We start from the raw sequence: 19,197 nt of genomic DNA, 5'->3' as shown, positions 1-19,197 counted from the left end.
TGACACAGAGGAATAATATATCCTGGAAGCTTGAAGACATGGAAAACCGCCTCCGGCACAATAATTTAAGAATTCATGGTGTATCTGAAGGGGTCAAGGCTCAGACCCCAGGAAGTATGTGGTGAAACTTTTTATCAAAACCTCCCCGGAACTGACACAGTGGATATGGGACATGGAGATTCAACGTGCCCATCGGTTCCCCTTCCGGCTGAAGAATTAGGCGGGATCAAATTAATCTAATACGAGACCTAGAGCTATTCTGATATGTTTATCCAACCTTCTGTCCAGACAGGTTTTATATGACCTGGCCAGGCCCGATGGACAGGGAAGAGCGGCAGGAATCGAGTTTTTTGTTCGTCTAGATTTTTGCCATGCTATGGTGGGAAAAGGTGGCAGCTACGGCAGTTATTTAGTCCCTTTCAGGACAAAGGCGCACAAGCATTTCTTTTAAATCCAGCTAAACTGAAAATTATATATAAAGATAAGACTAGATTTTTTTTACATCTGAGCTAAAAGCCAAAGAGTATGTACAAGAAATTAAGCACTAGAGGACGGAATGTTTGTAGTCTTCTAGGTTCATGCTAAACCGTAGTCTAGATTTTTTTTTATGGCTATTCCCCTATAGTCAATTTTTTTCCAAGTTATTTTGTTTAATAAACACGGTTTGGGGGTATTGGTGAACTGGGGGGATAAAGGGGGATAGGTGTTCTTTAGAAGGCTCTCCATCACTGTAGACTGTTGGGTCTACCAGCCTCTAAGTTGGGGAGGGTAGGAGGGGGGGCCTTCGCTGGTAGTGGAGGCAGTTGAGGGGAGGAGGGGTGGGCTGTCGGTATGGGGAGAGGGGTGACTACCACAGGGGTGGGGGAGGAAGGGTAAAAATTATAAAAAAGGTGGTAGCTAGTGCAGAACTTATAAAAAGAAGAGAGAAAGGAAGTTTTCTGTAGTTCCGAACCAGGCTAAAAATGTCACCTTTATTTGTATGTACATTTAATGTGCGAGGCCTTAATGAAAGGGCCAAACAGCAAAGAGTAGTACGAGAAATTAGGAATATGTCCTGAGATGTGGTCTGTCTCCAAGAGACATACGTTCCATGGAGTAAACATAATATACTAAAGGAGAAAGGGTGTGAGCTTCTAGTTTGTCCTTCTCAAGGTACTACCACCAGAGGCGTCGCTATCCTCACTAAGAATAATTTATTAAAAGTAACTAAAAGTCTAGCAGACAAGTATGACCGCTGGGCTATGATTCAGTATGTAGTGGCTAATGAGAAATTTACAATATGTTCTGTATATGGCTCTAATAATGATGAACTCATGTTATTGACGTTTTGAATATAGAATTGGCTGCCTGGGCAACTCCCTTGATATTGACATGGGACATTAATATTCAATTGGGAGAAGTGACCCATGGGCCGGGGGGAGATAAATATTATGGAGATAAATATTATGTCAGGAAACCTAGGATCTTTAAAGCCTTACAACAGCTTATTTATGAACATGGCTTAGTTGATGTATGGCCTAGGTTGAAACATCCAGATCCAGGATACACACAGTACTCCTGTCCACATCAAAAGTTAGTCAGGTTAGATTATCTTTTTGAAACCAAAACGTATTTAATAGATGCACATAAACAGATTTTTCCCCGAATTACCTCGGATCATAACCCTGTTCTTTTAAAACTTAAAATGTATTGTCTGGAATGCTCCAGAGGAACATTTTCCTTTGATAGGACGTTATTATTAAATTAAGAATTTATTTGTCATATACGACAATGGTTAACCGATTTTTTTGCCATAAATCGAAACTCCACCAAATGTGACATAGTCTGGGATGCTATGAAAGCAGGGCTCAGGGGAGAGATATTGAGCTTTGGGTTACATGTACAAAACCAACTTAGGCAGCATTTACTGGGGCTATACGATAAGTTACAATGTGCTGAATATGCGTTGATAGAGGTAGTTGAGGGGAAACTTGACACTACACAGGTACAAACTGAGGTTGCATGCTGTAAAGCCAGGATAAATGAGGAGTGGGTCAAAGACATAGCAAAGAAATATCATCTTTTCAGGAGAGAGTGTTATGTGTTTGGCAAGGCAACTGGTAGATGCTTGGCCAAGAAAATTAGATGTAAGGAGGCTAAAATACCATTACAGCAATTGAGGATTCAACGGGGAATATAGAAGAAACACCAGAGAAGCGTTTGACCATGTCTCCTGGGAAATTTAATGGGCAACTATGAGGTGGCAGGGGTTCGGATCTGGATTTATCCAGGCTGCTAAAACTATGTACAGATCCCCAAATGCACAGGCCTGTGCGCTGGGAGTTGAATCAAATCCCATAGTAATATCAAAGGTTACCCGACAGGGCTGCCCCTGCTCTCCTCTGTTATTTGCTTCATATATTAACCTGCTCCTAAACTTACTGGAATATAGGCTACATTCACAACTAAAAAGACTTAGGCAGGAGCGGGTTAATATATTAGCATACGCAGACGATATAGCAATAGTTTCGCCGGCCCCTGCCACCACATTGGTAGAGACAGAACAACTAGCATCAATATATGGGATGAATTTAGGCTATAAGTCAAATTTGGCCAAGACACAGGTTATATGTACAGACTAAGAACACTTTAATGGTCCAAGGGTGTTGAAGGAGGCAACGTATCTGGGGGTGCATTTGAATGCGTGCCTTGATACAATGGTTCTGTCCAATTGGCATCCTATGGTATGCAAGATTAAAAAGGAATTAGATAGGATGGAAGGCCTACACTTGCCAATGCTGGGAAGATATAATGTCTGGAAACTTAATATTCTCCCAAAGGTCCTTTATTTTTTCAGGTTGGTCCCATTAGAAATTGCAGGGAAACAGATTCAGAAATTACAACCTATTTGTAGTAGCTTCTTGTGGGCCCAGGGTAAACCCCGCAGAGCTATGAAATTTATGACCCTTCCGCGAGTACGAGGAGGCTGGGCAGTTACCAATTTTCAGTATTACTTTTGGGCATGTTTACTACCTCATATGGGAACCTTATCAGTTGGGGACATTGAGGAAAATGTAGATGAAATACCGCATATTTTCCAGATAATATTGGATTCTACAGCAGAGAGAAGTTTTTTTAGGATTCTTGAGCCCATCTATTACAAACAAACGCGTTTCAAAGTGGTCCAGGCCGCCTATAAGGCTTGGCTTCAGATTCGGAGATATCTGCAGATTGGTAGGATTAATTATTACACCCCAACGGATACTCCAGCTCTACTTCCCTCTATTTTTTCGGATGGTATTATGAATAGATGGGGTACACAGATTGTGATAACCCCTACAGTTATGTTACTGAGGCATTAGAAGATGGTGTGCTAGCACAGGGATGGTATACATTTAGATATTTAATATATATTGCTGTTGTAGTGGCTAGACTATGTATAGCATCACTGTGGCGGCAGAAAGAACCCCCCCACCTCTGAAATGTGGAGAGGAAGGTTGTATGCTATATGTAAGCTGCAAATTGTATAATGCTCAATGTCTTTTCCTTTTTTTTGTTATTATTCTCTGCATTCATGGTCTATGTATATGTTTTCTGCAAATGGTTACTTGCTAAACAAATTAAATAACAAATAAATAAATAAATACATACAGGAAAGGTTCTCTTTCAGTACAAAACCTATGGCAGTCACTATGTACTATGATGAAAAGGTGTATGCGCCAGCGTTAGGGAGAGAGAAGGATACTACCATATCTCTTTAGTTATTTTGCCATTCTGCTCTCTCCCTTTCATGCAACATGTTTAGTTGCTGAGATGAGTTGCCTGAGCATTTAGTAAATAGATCAAAAGTAGGGCTAATAGATCTCAGGACACACGAAAAGTGGAAGACTAACGGTGCCTAAAACTTTTTATCTACTTACATTTATGTTTTTGTTATCATTATGCACCTTTTTGTCAAGAAACACTTATTACATATTGAAAGGTCCCACATTAAAAAAATGTGTTTTTTGTTTCCGTCCATTCTTTCTGGCTATTTAGGAAGAAGTTTTATTGTAGCCTTCACTGACAATTTGGGAACTCCAGCCAACCTCACACTAGAGCTGAGCAGTTATGATGAGCCATGCATGGTGCAGGTCACAGTCCCCTCTCCACCCTACAATAAGACTGTGCTCTTGGCGAAGAACAGCACAACAGAGGTGGTCTTACCTTCAGACTACATTCTCATTGAGGGTGAAAGATCAAGGAAGCTGGTGACGGTGAGCTCAGATGCAGATATTTCAGTCATTGCATTTAACACAGGTGTCTACTCTGCTGATGCCTTCGCCTGCCTCTCCAAACAAGACTTGGGCACGGAGTACTTCGTTTTCACATCCGTAAGTTGGCATGGAAACTATTTTGCTGTTGGCAATGGCGAAGATGTTGAGACTCAAGTCAATATCACAGTGTCAGGCTCCTTACTCGTTGATGGAACCAGATATGAAGACAAACAGATGGTCACCATCACCCTGGCTCCAAAGGAGGTCATTCTGCTCAGTGACGCTAATGACCTGACTGGCACCAGAGTTGCTTCTTCAACACCCGTGGCTGTTTTCAGTGGCAGTAAATGTTACAATTCACCGTATAGCTACTGTGACATTGTAATCAAACAGCTATATCCTGTGCAAAGATGGGGTCAACAATTTGTTGTATTCCCACTGATGATTAAAGAAGTGAGAGACCGTATTATTTTCATCGCTGCAAGACCAAACACCACCGTCACTCTTCGTAATGAAAGCACCACCCTACAGTACAGCCTTCAGCCTGGTTCTCACGTCAGCATGGACTTACAAACAGGGATGCTTGTGGATGCGACCGAGCCAATCATGGTCGGATATCTCTTCCAGGGGGGCACCAGTTCATTACCATTCATATTCGATCCTTTCATAGCAACCGTTCTACCCAGCAACTTTCCTTGGAGATACTACAAGTTTGTTACCAAAGACTTTTTTTACAACTACCTATTTATTGTGTCTCGCTCATCCTCCTCGTCATCCGACTTTCTTCTCGACTATAGACCACTAAGTGATTATGTACCGACTGTGCGGCACCTGGAAGACTTCACAGGTTGGGAAGTGAATTTAGGAAAAATCGGTGGGCAACATGAAATTTCCCATCAGTCGGAGACATTTGGAATTTATGTATATGGAGTCGAATATTGTATATCTTACGGATATTCGCTTGGCCAAGCGGAGTCATTTTCAGGTATTGAACAATTATATTTTTATATTTGCCATTTTTTTTATTTCTTATGAAGTTTGATCTGTAAAAATATTGAGTCTGTATGCATGTCGTATTTATGTGCATTTGTAAAGCACAAAGATATCTAGAGAGCTATCTAGAAAGGAAAAGAGTGCAGAATGTAGGTCAGAGCCCACAATATGATTCAGGATCTTTTACAAGAAGCAGAATGTAGAGGGAGGTCATGGACAACAATTCACCAAAAGGCCTGGGTAGCGGAAGTGGCTTCAAATGCCCCTTGACCTTCACTTTCACTCACACATATGTTTATACATACACACACGTTCACTTATACACACACACTTTGCCTACACATGCACACACATTCACACACACACACACACACCCACCCACGCACACACACGCACACACACACACACACACGCACACACACACACACACACACACACACAAACATACTCTTACATAAACACACTCAAAACTGCAAGCCTACACACAGCATATACACAGTTGAAAGCACTTTTTTTACTTACCTCAGCTGCCAGAAAAAGTCACATACCAGATATATGCTTTTAGTGCATACTGGATTCCTTGGAACCTTTTGATAAATCAAATGTCTTCTGCGGCAGCTGCTCAGTCGGGAGATGTTTGCCTTGGTGGACACGGTGACAGCAAATAGACAACATTTCCAAATACTTTTAATCAATCGGAGTACTCTGGGATAAGAAGGTCCCATCAGATCATGCAGTAACTGATAAGTGCCAAATATCTTGCCACATAATTGTAACCTTAGATCCTAAGTGAGTGTTGGAAATGGACCTTAGATTGGAGATTCAGAAGTCAGCAAGCAGATATGACAATGAACTCCTGGCGGGAATCAGTACCTGGATTACAAAGTTAGTAACACAGAGAGAGACAGCCCAGTCATTCCAGATGAATAAAAAGTATCGTAACACTCATGCACCCAGGGAAACTTTCTTTGGGGGGGGACCTTAAAAAACACCATGAGAAAGTCTTTAGCTTCTACCTTGCTGAGATCCGTGTTTCTGATTCAGTGCGAATTCAATTCTACCTTTTGATACAGTTTTCAACTAAGACGCCAGTCCAAGGTGCTTTAAAATGCCCTGAAAATTCCTTCTGTTATATTATCTAAGATGCCCTAAAAAACTTTCTTTACATGATATCCAGTATTATTGAGTATTACTGACCATTCTTTTCTGAAATATCCTGTGTTCCCACAAATGTACTATGGGAGAACCTGAAGTCCAATAGTAAAGTTGCTTGTAAGACTATTCCAGTTAGATCCAACCAATTGAGAACAATCGGCTACACCCTTGAAAAGGGCACATCAAACGTATTAGTTTCACAGCTATATGTATGTATGTATATGCTATTTATACATCTAAAACCTAGTGAAAAGACAAAGGCATGATGCACATGGTCAAAACCAGCATAAAGTCAACAAGTAATAGGAGTCGAAGCTTTGTTGAGGACAGCTAATGCATTGTGATTTATTGCTCTTTTAAGACATTTGTCATAAACTTTTCCCTAAACTGGAGATGGGACAGGGTGGTCCTGATGAATATTAGAATGTTGTTCCAGATCCTGGGTGCAAGGATGTTAAAGGCCTCCTTCCTTGTTTTATTTTACACTGCTTAGTCTACAGTTTGATTGGTTCCTGGCTGTGGGTGTGCTCCGAACCGCCAAAGATGGCGAGCTTATCTGCCAGATAAGCAGGATGCTGGTTTTGAAGACTGTAAATGATGCAGCTGGTTTTGAAGATATTGTTGCCTGGCATGGGTATCGAAGGAAGTTCCCTCATGATGGGGTAGATATGATCATATTTCTTCTGGCCCTGGATGAGACGTGCTGACATGTGTTGCATGCCCTAATAGCTTCAACATGTTGCACCCTGATGTATACACTTTTTAAAAAAAAGTTTTTGAAGTTGTTTATTTCTGTGCCTAAAATGTAAATTTAAAAAAAAGGTTGAATAGCATTAAATTGAGAAGTTTTGCAGGATAGAGAATAACCACTGGGACAGAGAATTCTAGAACAGCGACCTCGAAGGGTGAGCTAATAAAACCATAACTTGCATAATGTGTGACTTCCAAGAAAGGAATCACTGCTAGCCTTTCCTATGAGCTGGGTTTGTCGTGTGAAGATTGATTTCCAGAGGAATTAAATCCAACTTTATTGTGAAAGAGAAAACAATTAGATGGACTGGAAACAAATAGTCTAATCGTCAACACGATTAACTAATTTTGTCTTCTTCAAAAAGCTCCTATAAAAGCTAGTTTTAATTCCTGATTTGGCCCCAAATCATCTGCTGAAATGCTTTAATTAATTTAGCTAGTAGGTGGATCTTCCCCATTTCCAAAAGTGTGATTGCTACAGCGCCATTTTACTTCCTAATACACTGCAGTCCCTTCACATTCAACTTGGTTAAGGGCAGCAGCATAAACATACTCTGCTTATTACTCCAAGCTTGTTTATTCTCTATATAGAGTCCTTACTTAAATTTGCCAAAATCTTTCAGTAAATCACTGCTTAAATATTGACATGGGTGGTTTGATTTCATACAGTGAACTGTTGCCCTATTCCATTTTGTATGTTTTTTTTATTTGTTTATTTCGTCTGGTCAAAGTGGTTCACAACGGGATAGTAATCTGTTAGTTCACAGTGTACAGTAGTTTGACATAAATGTGTTCACGCTACAGCAGGTAGTTAACAATGGATACATAAGATCAATCAGAAATACATTACCAATTCACTAGTAAACAGTAGGGCCTACCATATTTTATAAGTATCCTATGACATCATTCTCCTTTGCACTTACGCAACTATGTAGACAGTTAATAGACGCATATTCATACTTTCCTCCCCACAATAGATCAGAGATCACCTTCTACCTCATGCAGTTTCATGTACCTCCCCTGGCATATCTTGATCATCACTCTGTGTATTCAGAAGATATTGTTTTAGCAGTTCCCAAAAATCCCTGGGCCTTGATGCCGGCTACAGTTCTTCCGCATAAACTTCCATAGTTTCCCTGCAGTATGACATGTCTACGAGCCAGTCCTTAAACCTTGGGGGTGGGGGGCGATTACTGCCCCATCTAATGACCACCCTTCTTTTCGCCAACAGCAGTGACACTGCTAGTTATTTCCGGCTCTTTGTGGGCCTTAATTTATATATCCCTAGCAGACACACCAGAGGAGTGTTCGGCACTGGTTCAGCCAGCATTCCTGTTATTGCCTTCATTATATTTTGCCAATACTTGTGTATCTGCGGGCATGTCCACGCTAGGTGCAGGAAATTGGCATGCACAGTAACACATCTTTGACATTTGTCATGAGTTCTGAGACTGTATCTATGTAGTTGGATTGGGGTGTAATAAAATTGATGCAGAAATTTAAAATGTATGATACGCAAAATACAATTCGATGTCAATAACTGCAATTACGTGCAGCTCTAGTCCCAATCTTGTACAGCAATGGTTTCTCCTAGCAGTGTTCTCCACCTAATAAGTGATTTGTCGCTAAACTCTCTTTGCTCTGATTGTGATGCAGTGTATATGCAGGTAATTGATTTCTGGCGTGTTGGCACTTGCAACAGGGCCTGTAGTGCAAATAGCGTTGGTGGTTCCTCCGGATAGGTTGTTTACAGATCCCTAATTGCCATCTGCAGGCGTAAGTCAATCAATCAATCAGGACATTTATAAAGCGCGCAACTCACCCGTAGGGGTCTCAAGGTACTGGGGGCGGGGAGGAGGGGGTGCTGCTACTGCTACTGCTCGAAGAGCCAGGTCTTGAGTTGCTTCCTGAAGGAGAGATGGTCTTGGGTCAGTCGTAGGTGTGCCGGGAGGGAGTTCCAAGTCTTGGCAGCCAGGTGGGAGAAGGATCTTACTCCGGTGGTGGTCCTGCGAATCCGTGGGATGGTGGCGAAGGCGAGGCTGGCGGAGCGGAGTTGTCGGGTGGGTGTGTAGAACGTGAGGCGGTTGTTGAGGTATTCAGGGCCAGTGTTGTGGAGAGCTTTGTGAGCGTGGGTGAGGAGCCTGAACATGATCCTTTTGCTGACGGGGAGCCAGTGCAGGTCTCTCAGGTGGGCAGCGATGTGGCTGTGTCGGGGTATGTCCAGGATGAGTTGTGCAGAAGCGTTCTTTATGCGTTGGAGTCTTTGCTGTAGTTTGGCTGTGGTTCCGGCGTAGAGGGCGTTCCCGTAGTCCAGTCGGCTGGTGACAAGGGCCTGGGTGACCATCTTTCTGGTGTTGGTGGGGATCCACCGGAAGATCTTTCGGAGCATGCGCATGGTGTTGAAACATGACGATGAGACGGCGTTGACTTGCTTGGGCATCATGAGGGAGGAGTCCAGGATGAAGCCTAGGTTGCATGCATGGTCCGTGGGTTTGGGGGCGGTGCCCAGTGCAGGGGGCCACCAGAAGTCATCCCAGGCAGTGGGGGATGGTCCCAGGATGAGGACTTCCGTCTTGTCTGAGTTCAGTTTTAGCCGGCTAAGCTTCATCCATTCCGCGACGGCTTTCATTCCTTCCTGAAGGCTGGCTCTGGCAGTGGCGGGATTGTTGGTGAGGGAGAGGATCAGCTGGGTGTCGTTGGCGTAGGAGATGATGTTTAGATTGTGTTGGCGTGCGATGGCTGCAAGGGGGGTCATGTAGATGTTGAAGAGGGTGGGGCTGAGCGAGGACCCTTGAGGTACGCCGCAGATGATCTTGGTGGCCGCTGAGCGGAAGGGAGGGAGGCGTGCTCTCTGAGTTCTGTCGGAGAGGAAAGAGGTGATCCATTCCAGGGCCATTCCTTGGATCCCGGCGTGGTGGAGGCGGCTTGTTAGGGTGCGGTGGCAGACTGTGTCAAATGCGGCCGATAAGTCGAGGAGGATGAGGGCAGCAGTTTCCCCGTTGTCGAGCAGGGCCCTGATGTCGTCGGGGGCTGCGATGAGGGCAGTCTCGGTGCTCTGGTTTGCTCGGAATCCGGACTGCGAAGGGTCGAGGGATCCGTTAGTCTCAAGGAAGGAGGTTAGCTGTTTGTTGATGGTCTTCTCGATGACTTTAGCGGGGAACGGGAGGAGCGAGATGGGGCGGAAGTTCTTGGGGTCCGCGGGGTCTGCGGTGGGTTTCTTCAGGAGGGCGCTGATCTTTGCATGTTTCCAGCTCTCCGGGAAGGTGGCGGATGCGAAGGAGTTGTTAATGATGTTCCGGAGTTGGGGTGCGATGATGGTGTCGGCTTTGTTGAAGATGTGGTGTGGACAGGGGTCGGCAGGGGAGCCAGCATGAATGGTGTTCATCATAAGGGTGGTGTCCTCAGTGCTGACAGGGGTCCAGGCGTAGAGGATGGTGGGGGGGGCGTTGTTTCGGTGGTAGGGTGCGTGGTCGGGGTGCTGAAGCTGTTGTGTATGTTGGCGATCTTGTGGTGGAAGAACGAGGCGAGTGTGTCGCAGAGGTCTTGCGAGGGCTTGATGTCGTTGTTGCTGGCGCTGAGGTTGGAGAGCTCTTTAACGATGTTGAAGAGTTTCTTGCTGTTGTGGGTGTTATTGTCCAGTCGGTCTCTGAATGCAGTCCTTTTGGTGGTGCGGATCTGCTGGTGGTGTTTGCGGATGGCGTTCTTGAGGGCTGTCATGTTTTCTGTTGACTGGTCGTGGCGCCAGGCTTTCTCGAGGGTACGGCAGGATTTTTTGGAGTCTTTAAGGTTGTTGGTGAACCACGAGGTTTTCTTGGTGACGGGTCTGCTGGGAGGATTCTTCAGCGGTGCAAGGGTATCGGCGCAGTTGGTGAGCCACTGTGTGAGGTTACGGGCTGCTTCGTTGGAGTTCGTAGTGTTGGGGGGGGGGTTTGGCTCAGGGCGGTGGTGAGCTGGTCGGTGGTGATCTTGCTCCAGCATCTTCGGGGATCCTGTTGCGGGTGGTGTGGGTCGTAGTTTTCCTGAAATTGAAGTGGACGCAGCTATGGTCCGTCCAGTGTAGTCCGGTGGAGTGGCTGAAGGCGATGTGGTTGCTGGAGGAGAAGACTGGGTCAAGCGTGTGGCCAGCGTAGTGGGTGGGGGTGTTCACCAGTTGTTTGAGTCCGAGGTTGCCGAGGTTGTCCAGCAGGGTGGTGGTGTTGTTGTCGTTGTTGTTTTCCAGGTGGAAGTTGAGATCTCCCAGGAGGATGTAGTCTGAGGAGGTGAGGGTGTGCGGGCTGATGAAGTCTGCGATGGCTTCGCTGAACTGTGTGCATGCGCCCAGGGGTCTGTAGATGAGTGTCTCTGAGGGTGGTCTTGGGGTCAGTGTGTATCTGGAAGTTCAAGTTCATGAATTTGTATAGCGCGCTACTCACCCAGAGGGTCTCAAGGCGCTTGGGGGAAGGGGGAGCATTATTTATCGAATAGCCAGGTTTTAAGTTCCTTCCTAAAGGTAATGTGGTTCTGGGTAACGCAGAGTTGAGTGGAGAGAGAATTCCAGGTTTTGGCAGCCAAGTAGGAGAAGGATCTTCCTCCCATGGTGGATCTTTGGATGCGTGGAACTGCAGCGAGGGCTTGATTGGAGGATCTTAGTTGGCGGGTCGGTGTGTAGACGGATAGTCGTGAGTTGAGGCATTCGGGTCCTAGTTTGTAGAGGGCCTTGTGTGCATGGGTGAGGAGACGGAACGTTATTCTCTTGTTGACAGAAGGCCAGTGGAGGTCTTTCAGATGACCGGTAATGTGAGCTTGACGCGGGATGTCTAATATGAGTCTGGCTGATGCGTTTTGGATGCGTTGGAGTTTTTTCTGTCGTTTGGGAGTGGTTCCGGCGTAGAGGGTGTTTCCATAGTCCAGTCGGCTAGTGACCAGAGCGTGGGTGACAGTTTTTCTTGTTTCGGTGGGGATCCAACGAAAGATTTTTTTGAGCATACGAAGTACGTTAAAGCAAGAGGATGAGACGGCGTTGACTTGTCTGGTCATCGAGAGGGAGGAGTCTAAGATGAAGCCTAGGTTACGTGCGTGGTCTGTGGGTATGGGTGTCATGCCCAGGGCTGATGGCCACCATGAGTCGTCCCAGGCAGAGGGGGATGTTCCTAGGATGAGGACTTCCGTTTTGTCTGAGTTGAGTTTTAGGCGGCTGTTTTTCATCCATTCGGCTACTTCTTTCATGCCTTCGTGAAGATTGGTTTTGGCGGTGTTAGGGTCTTTGGTAAGGGAGAGGTTCAGCTGTGTGTCGTCAGCGTAAGAGATGATGTTGAGGTTGTGTTGTCTCGCGATGGATGCGAGGGGGCTCATGTGCACGTTGAAGAGGGTGGGACTGAGTGATGAACCTTGTGGTACTCCGCAGATGACTTTTGTGGCCTCAGATTTTAATGGGGGGAGTCGGACCCTCTGGGTTCTCCCGGCGAGGAACGAGATGATCCAGTCTAAGGCTTTTCCTTGTATTCCGATGTTACGGAGACGTTGTATGAGGGTGCTATGACAGACCGTGTCGAAGGCGGCGGAGAGGTCGAGTAGAATGAGGGCAACTGTTTCTCCATTGTCCAGTAGTGTTCGGATGTCGTCTGTTGCTGCAATTAGGGCGGTTTCGGTGCTGTGTTTGGCTCGAAAGCCGGACTGTGAGGGGTTGAGGGAGTTGTTGGATTCAAGGAAGGCGGCGAGCTGTCTATTGACGGCTTTCTCAATGACTTTAGCAGGGAATGGGAGGAGGGAGATGGGGCGGTAGTTCTTGAGTTCAGAGGGGTCCGCTGTGGGTTTCTTCAAGAGGGCGTTGAGTTCGGCGTGTTTCCAGCTTTCTGGGAAGGTAGCGGAGTTGAAGGAGCAGTTGATGACATCACAGAGATGGGGTGCGATGATGGAATCTGCTTTGTTGAAGATGTGGTGGGGACAGGGGTCTGTTGGCGAGCCTGAGTGGATGGAGTTCATTAGGCGGGTGGTGTCTTCAGTGGTGATCGGGTTCCAGGCGTTAAGGATGTTAGAGGGCGGTTTAGGTTCGGAGGTGGGTGGAGTGGACTGTTTTTTGGAAATGTACTCAAAGCTGTTATGTATGTCGGCTATTTTGTTATAGAAGAAAGAGAATAAGGAGTCGCAGAGTTCTTGGGAGGGAGTAATGTCGTTTGAGGCTGTGGTGGGGTTTGTAAATTCTTTGACGATGTTGAATAGTTCCTTGCTGTTTTGGGCGTTGTTGTCGAGTCGATCCTTGAATGCTGACTTCTTTGTGGATCGGATCAGTTGGTGTTTGCGGGTGGCTGTCTTGAAGGTGGTCAAGTTCTCAGTGGTTGGGTTTTTTCTCCAGGTTTTCTCGAGAGAACGGCATAGAAGTGAAGGTGCTTGGCTGCGGTGAGGGTGTCGTCGGAGTTGGTCGTGATGCGGATGGTGTTTCTGTGGACGATGGCGATGCCTCCACCTGTTTGGTTGATGCGGTCCCTCCGGGTGATCTTGTAGCCGTCCGGGATGGCTATGGCAATGTCGGGGGCTGAGGAGGCGTTCATCCAAGTTTCTGTGAGGAAGGCGACGTCTGGTGATGTTGTGTCGAGGAGGTTCCACAGTTCGACGGCATGTCTGTGGACGGAGCGGGTGTTGAGCAGGATGTACTTGAGGTGATTGTTGCTGGTGCCTGGCCTTGCGGGTGCGGTGTAGGTCTGGAGGCAGGTGAATTTGCAGGCTTCGCAGGTGAAGGGTCCGTGGGTGCGTTTCGGGGTGGTTCGGTGGCAGACGGGGTTCCGGCCAGTGTTGAGTGCGTGGAGGATGGCGGCGTCGTAGTTCAGAAGGGTGGGCTGGTGTCGTTGAGGTCCAGGGGTCCTGGCGCTGGGTGTGGTCCAGGTGCGGACGGGCGCAGACGGGCTTGCCTTTGGCGCACAATCGGCACACCCGCTGCACGTAGCCGCTGCGCGTACGCGTGGACTCTGCCATAAATGGCGAAGTGGGAGGTAGGAGCAGCTGGGAGGTGGGAGCAGGGAGGCGAATGGTACAGCAGAGGGGGTACAGCAGAGAAGTGGGCGGGCCCGCAGGGGAGCAGCGGCGGGGAGCGGGGAGCAGGGGGTTAAAGAGCGGCAAAAAACTGAGGCGTGGGGGCTAAGAAAACAAGACAATAACGGGCAGCAATACAGGCACAGAGAAAACACACAATACTCAGCTGTAGGGGCAGCGACAAGACACGGGCAGAAAACAGGCACGCCAACACAACCAGAAACTCAGCTGCAGGGCAGCGGCGAACTCGTGGCAGCAGCGGTGAAGCCTGGCACACTCACGGGGAGTCGCACAGTGTGTCGAGCGACCGGCCCTGAAGCAGGGTCAGAGGTCACAGCTCAGCACTGCGTGGACTCTGCCATAAATGGCCAAGTGGGAGGGAGGAGCAGCTGGGAGGTGGGAGCAGGGAGGCGAATGGGAGGGGAGGGAGGGGGTACAGCAGAGAAGTGGGCGGGCCCGCAGGGTAGCAGCGGCGGGGAGCGGGGAGTGGCGGGGTAAAGAGCGGGAAAAAACTGAGGCGTGGGGGCTAAGAAACTAAGACAATAACGGGCAGCAATACAGGCACAGAGAAAACACACAATCCTCAGCTGTAGGGGCAGCGACGAGACACGGGCAGAAAACAGGCACAGCAACACAACCAGAAGCTCAGCTGCAGGGCAGCGGTGAACTCGTGGCAGCAGCGGTGAAGCCTGGCACACTCACGGGGAGTCGCGCAGTGTGTCGAGCGACCGGCCCTGAAGCAGGGTCAGAGGTCACAGCTCAGCACTGCGTGGACTCTACCATAAATGGCCAAGTGGGAGGGAGGAGCAGCTGGGAGGCGGGAGCGGGGAGGAAAATGGGAGGGGAGTGAGGGGGTACAAAAGAGAAGTGGGTGGGGCCGCAGGGGACCAGCGGCGGGGAGCGGCGGGTAAAGAGCGGGAAAAAACAGAGGCGATGGGGCGAAGAAACCAAGACAATAACGGGCAGCAATACAGGCACAGAGAAAACACACAATACTCAGCTGTAGGGGCAGCGATGAGACACAGGCAGAAAACAGGCACAGGAACACAACCAGAAGCTCAGCTGCCGGGCAGCGGCGAACTCGTGGCAGCAGCGGTGAAGCCTGGCACACTCAAGGGGAGTCACGCAGTGCGTAGAGTGACCGGCCCTGAAGCAGGGTCAGAGGTCACAGCTCCACACTGCGTGGACTCAGCCATAAATGGCAAGTGGAAGGGGGGAGCAGCTGGGAGGCGGGAGCGGGGAGTCGAATGGGAGGGGAGGGAGGGGGTACAGAAGAGAAGTGGGCATGGCCGCAGGGAAGCAGCGGCGGGGAGCGGGGGGGTAAAGAGCGGGAAAAAACGGAGGTGAGGGGGCGTAGAAACCAAGACAATAACAGGCAGCAATACAGGCACAGAGAAAACACACAATACTCCGCTGTAGGGGCAGCGACGAGACACGGGCAGAAAACAGGCACAGGAAAACAACCAGAAGCTCAGCTGCAGGGCAGCGGCGAACTCGTGGCAGCAGCGGTGAAGCCTGGCACACTCACGGGGAGTCGCACAGTTCTTGAGCGACCGGCCCTGAAAAAGGGTCAGAGGTCACAGCTCAGCACTGCGTGGACTCCGCCATAAATGGCCAAGTGGGAGGGAGGAGCAGCTGGGAGTCGGGAGCGGGGAGACAAATGGGAGGGGAGGGAGGGGATACAGAAGAGAAGTTGGCGGGCCGCAGGGGAGCAGCGGCGGGGAGCAGGGAGCGGGGGGTAAAGAGCGGGGAAAAAACAGAGGCGAGGGGGCGAAGAAACCAAGACAACAACGTGCGTAGAGCGACCGGCCCTGAAGCAGGGGCAGAAGTCACCTATGAAGTGGAACATCTTCATAGGTGTACTATGTATGCTCAATGATGGATCGCCCCGTTGTATAAATCTACCATGTGGGAAGACATCCTTCATTGTGGAGATCTTCATGTCCTCAAGCAGCTGTGTCATTTTCTTTTACTGTGTCACCGATAATCTCGGGTGATTGGCTATGAGCAGTGCAGGGGCATAAACTGGTAGTTTGTCCGCCCTGCCTGCCAGCATGTGCCATGCCCTTGAGGTGCAGTGCACTGGTTGGATCGTGTCTGGATATGAATAAGATGTGGGGTTAGATACATAAGCCAGCAATGGAGTTGGGTGCACACTATCCTGTTCTACCGCTATATGTGTGATGAACGCGTGATGTTGTGTCCAACAGTGCGCATACTGAGCCTGTGCGCAATAGTAATATAGTTGCATGTCTAGGGCTCCAAAACCACCCTGGTGATATGGTTTTGTTAAGACTTTCCAACTTACTCTGGCCTGTTTACCCACCTATATAAGTCTCTGCAACGTGGATCTTAGTTTGGAGAAAAACACCTGCGTCAGCCATACAGGGATATTGATACATAAGTATAGAAATTTGGGTAGGACAATCATCTATTGTAGCGCAGTAATGTCTGCTAATGATAGAGGTAGCTGTGTCCACCTGGTTATCTGCTCTTCAAGAATAGTCAGTGCCTTCCCATAGTTTTCCCTTATGACTAGATCTGGGTCCCTCTGTATCCATACGCCCAGGTACTTGACTGGGTCAGTTTGCCATTTCAGGGGATAATTCAGTGTCGACTGAGTTGAGCTAATGTTAGAGGGATTAGCACAGATTTTTCTCAGTTTATACGCAACCCTGCATACTGCTCGAAGCGGATATATTCTCTGATAAGGTCGTTAAGGTGGGCCTCGGGATGACGAATGAAAAGCACCATGTCATCAGCGTACAAGGAAATACTTAGGGGGCATAGGCCTAACTGTAGGGCAACTTCCGGGTGTCGCTGACGGATCATGCAGGCCAGGGACTCTAAGATCAATGTAAATAATATCAGTGATAGTGGGCAGCCCTGTCTCATCCCTCTTCCTATATGGATGGGGTCAGATGTTTGTCAGTTTAGTCTAATTCTAACAGTCGGGTCACGATACAGGAGTTCTATCCATCTCACGAACCGCTCCGGAAAGCCCATCCTGTCAGTACTACAAACATGTACTGACATTCCATTGAATCAAAAGCTTTTGCAGCGCCCAGCAATGCCGCCCCCGCTGGCTGCTCCGGGTCCAGGTAGTGATAAAAGGCAAAAATGGCTCTTATGTTTTGCATGGTGGAGCGTGTTGGAACAAATCCTGCTTGGTCGGGTAACACCAATTTCCCTTGTAGTAGTTGTATCCTAGTAGCTATGACCTTTGCTAGGATTTTTACATCTATATTTATTAAGGACAGGGGGCGATAAGAGTCACAGCTAGTTTGATCCTTGCCAGGTTTGGGGATTGCCACTAACAGTGCTTCCCCAAGTGAGGTAGGAAGTCTACCCTCTTCATATGCCTCCTCAAACATTGCTGCTAAGTGTTGTATTAACAGGTCTTTGTATGTTTTGTAGAACTCTCCTGGGAGCCCATATAGACCTGGGGCTTTGTTGTTTGGCAGGGAGTTAATTGCGTCTATAAATTTGTCCTTAGTGATGTGGTGGTCTAAATATTTCCTGTGGGTGTCCAACAGCCAAACCAATGCTACATCCTGCAAATAATGATCAATGTCTTCCTCGGTGGCATGCGATGTGTGTCGTACAGTTGTGTGTAGTACCCCTTGAAGCGGCTTAAGATGGACAGTGTATCATACAGTGTGTGGTCGTCCTCATCTTTGAATGTGTTATGTATGATGTTGTTGGTGAGGGTCTTATCTTGCTGGACAAAGCGCGTCCCGGCCTATCTCCCTCCCCATAATTCCGTGCTGTGCATCTTCTCGATTTATATTTTATCTCATCCTGAGCGTATGATAAATAGTCATCCATATGTTCCCTTATTTTACCCAGTAGAGTAGGGTCCCCTTTTTGCGTATGTTCTGCTTCGACTGCACCAATATCCTTTCTATAATGTTTAATTGCTGCTGGATGTTCTTTAGGATTCCGGTATGTTTACTAATAGAGTGGCCATGAAACGTGACCTTGAATGCTTCCCATAACATCCCTGCACCAGTCACTGAACCAGCTTTTAGATCAAGATAGTCCGCTATTGCCTGTTGCAGCTCTGTATTGAACACTTGATCCAACAGAGCACTCCCTTGTAACCTCCACATGAATTGTCTGGGTATATGTGTGGGGATTTCTAGTGTAATGTATACCAGGGAATTATCTGATAAGGTTTTGGGTAGATGTTTGATTGTCTTTGTCCAAGTACAGGCTTCCGCCATAAGCAACAAGTAGTCTATCGGTGACTAGGTATTATGTGTCGCCGAGGTGCACGTGCCCTCTCTCCTGCCTATGTTTCTCATCTCCAAATATCTGTCATTCCCACGTCTTTTAGGGCCTTGGCCGCTTGCTTGCCGTACAGCTCGTTGCCCGTTGATCTATCAAGGGCCAGATCCAGACAGGTATTAAAATCCCCTCCCCATAAGACTGGTGCACTGTGGAATTTCATGAGCTAAGTCCATATTCCCCTATAAAAGCTGGGGTCGTCTATATTAGGTCCATATGATGTTACTATCGTTAGAACTGTGCCACCAAAATTTCCCTGCACTATGACGTAGCGGCCTTGATTGTCATGTATCGCTAGTATGAGCTGAAATGGAATACTGTGTCTAACGAGTAGCAAAATACCCCTAGCATACGTAGAATAGGAAGAGGCCATGCGGTATGACGCCCAGCACGTACCCACTCTTGTTTATGTAATAGAGGTGAGGTACGTTTCCTGTAGGCATGCCCGTCTATCCTGTGTCTATCAAAATATGCGAGTACCTTGCATATTTTCTGTGCGTTTTGAAGCCCACAAACATTCCATGTGATAAACGTTATTTTTCGGGTTGTCTTGCTAGTGTTAGCTATGCTCATCTTTCCTCCCTATAGATGTCCATTGCCCTGCGAGCTTCAATTGTAAAACGAAACCTGTACATTATCTTCCCTTGTTGACCAGACATTTTCTTCCTTCCCCAATATTTGTCCCACCCAACACCCACACCCACTCGACCTGTACCCTTTGGCGGAGGCAATCCCAAAGTCATGCTTCCCGAATGCCCCCTCCTCCAAG

At 47.6% G+C, this 19,197-nt stretch overlaps 1 protein-coding gene across 1 annotated transcript in view; it reads left to right on the top strand.

Moving 5' to 3' along the window:
* The first annotated feature begins 4,022 nt into the window (after nucleotides 1-4,022).
* The window catches only part of LOC144826944 (uncharacterized), a 203,670-nt gene continuing 188,495 nt past the window's right edge, over nucleotides 4,023-19,197 (top strand). The window contains exon 1 of the mRNA XM_078685406.1: nucleotides 4,023-5,220. Coding sequence (XP_078541532.1) covers nucleotides 4,104-5,220 — 1,117 coding nt within the window. The 5' untranslated portion in view covers nucleotides 4,023-4,103. The remainder of the gene's footprint in view (nucleotides 5,221-19,197) is intronic.

The sequence above is a fragment of the Lissotriton helveticus genome, chromosome 4_1 (genome assembly GCF_964261635.1).
Source record: "Lissotriton helveticus chromosome 4_1, aLisHel1.1, whole genome shotgun sequence".
NCBI classification, from domain to species: Eukaryota; Metazoa; Chordata; class Amphibia; order Caudata; family Salamandridae; genus Lissotriton; species Lissotriton helveticus.
This window is presented reverse-complemented; position numbering and strand designations above follow the sequence as displayed.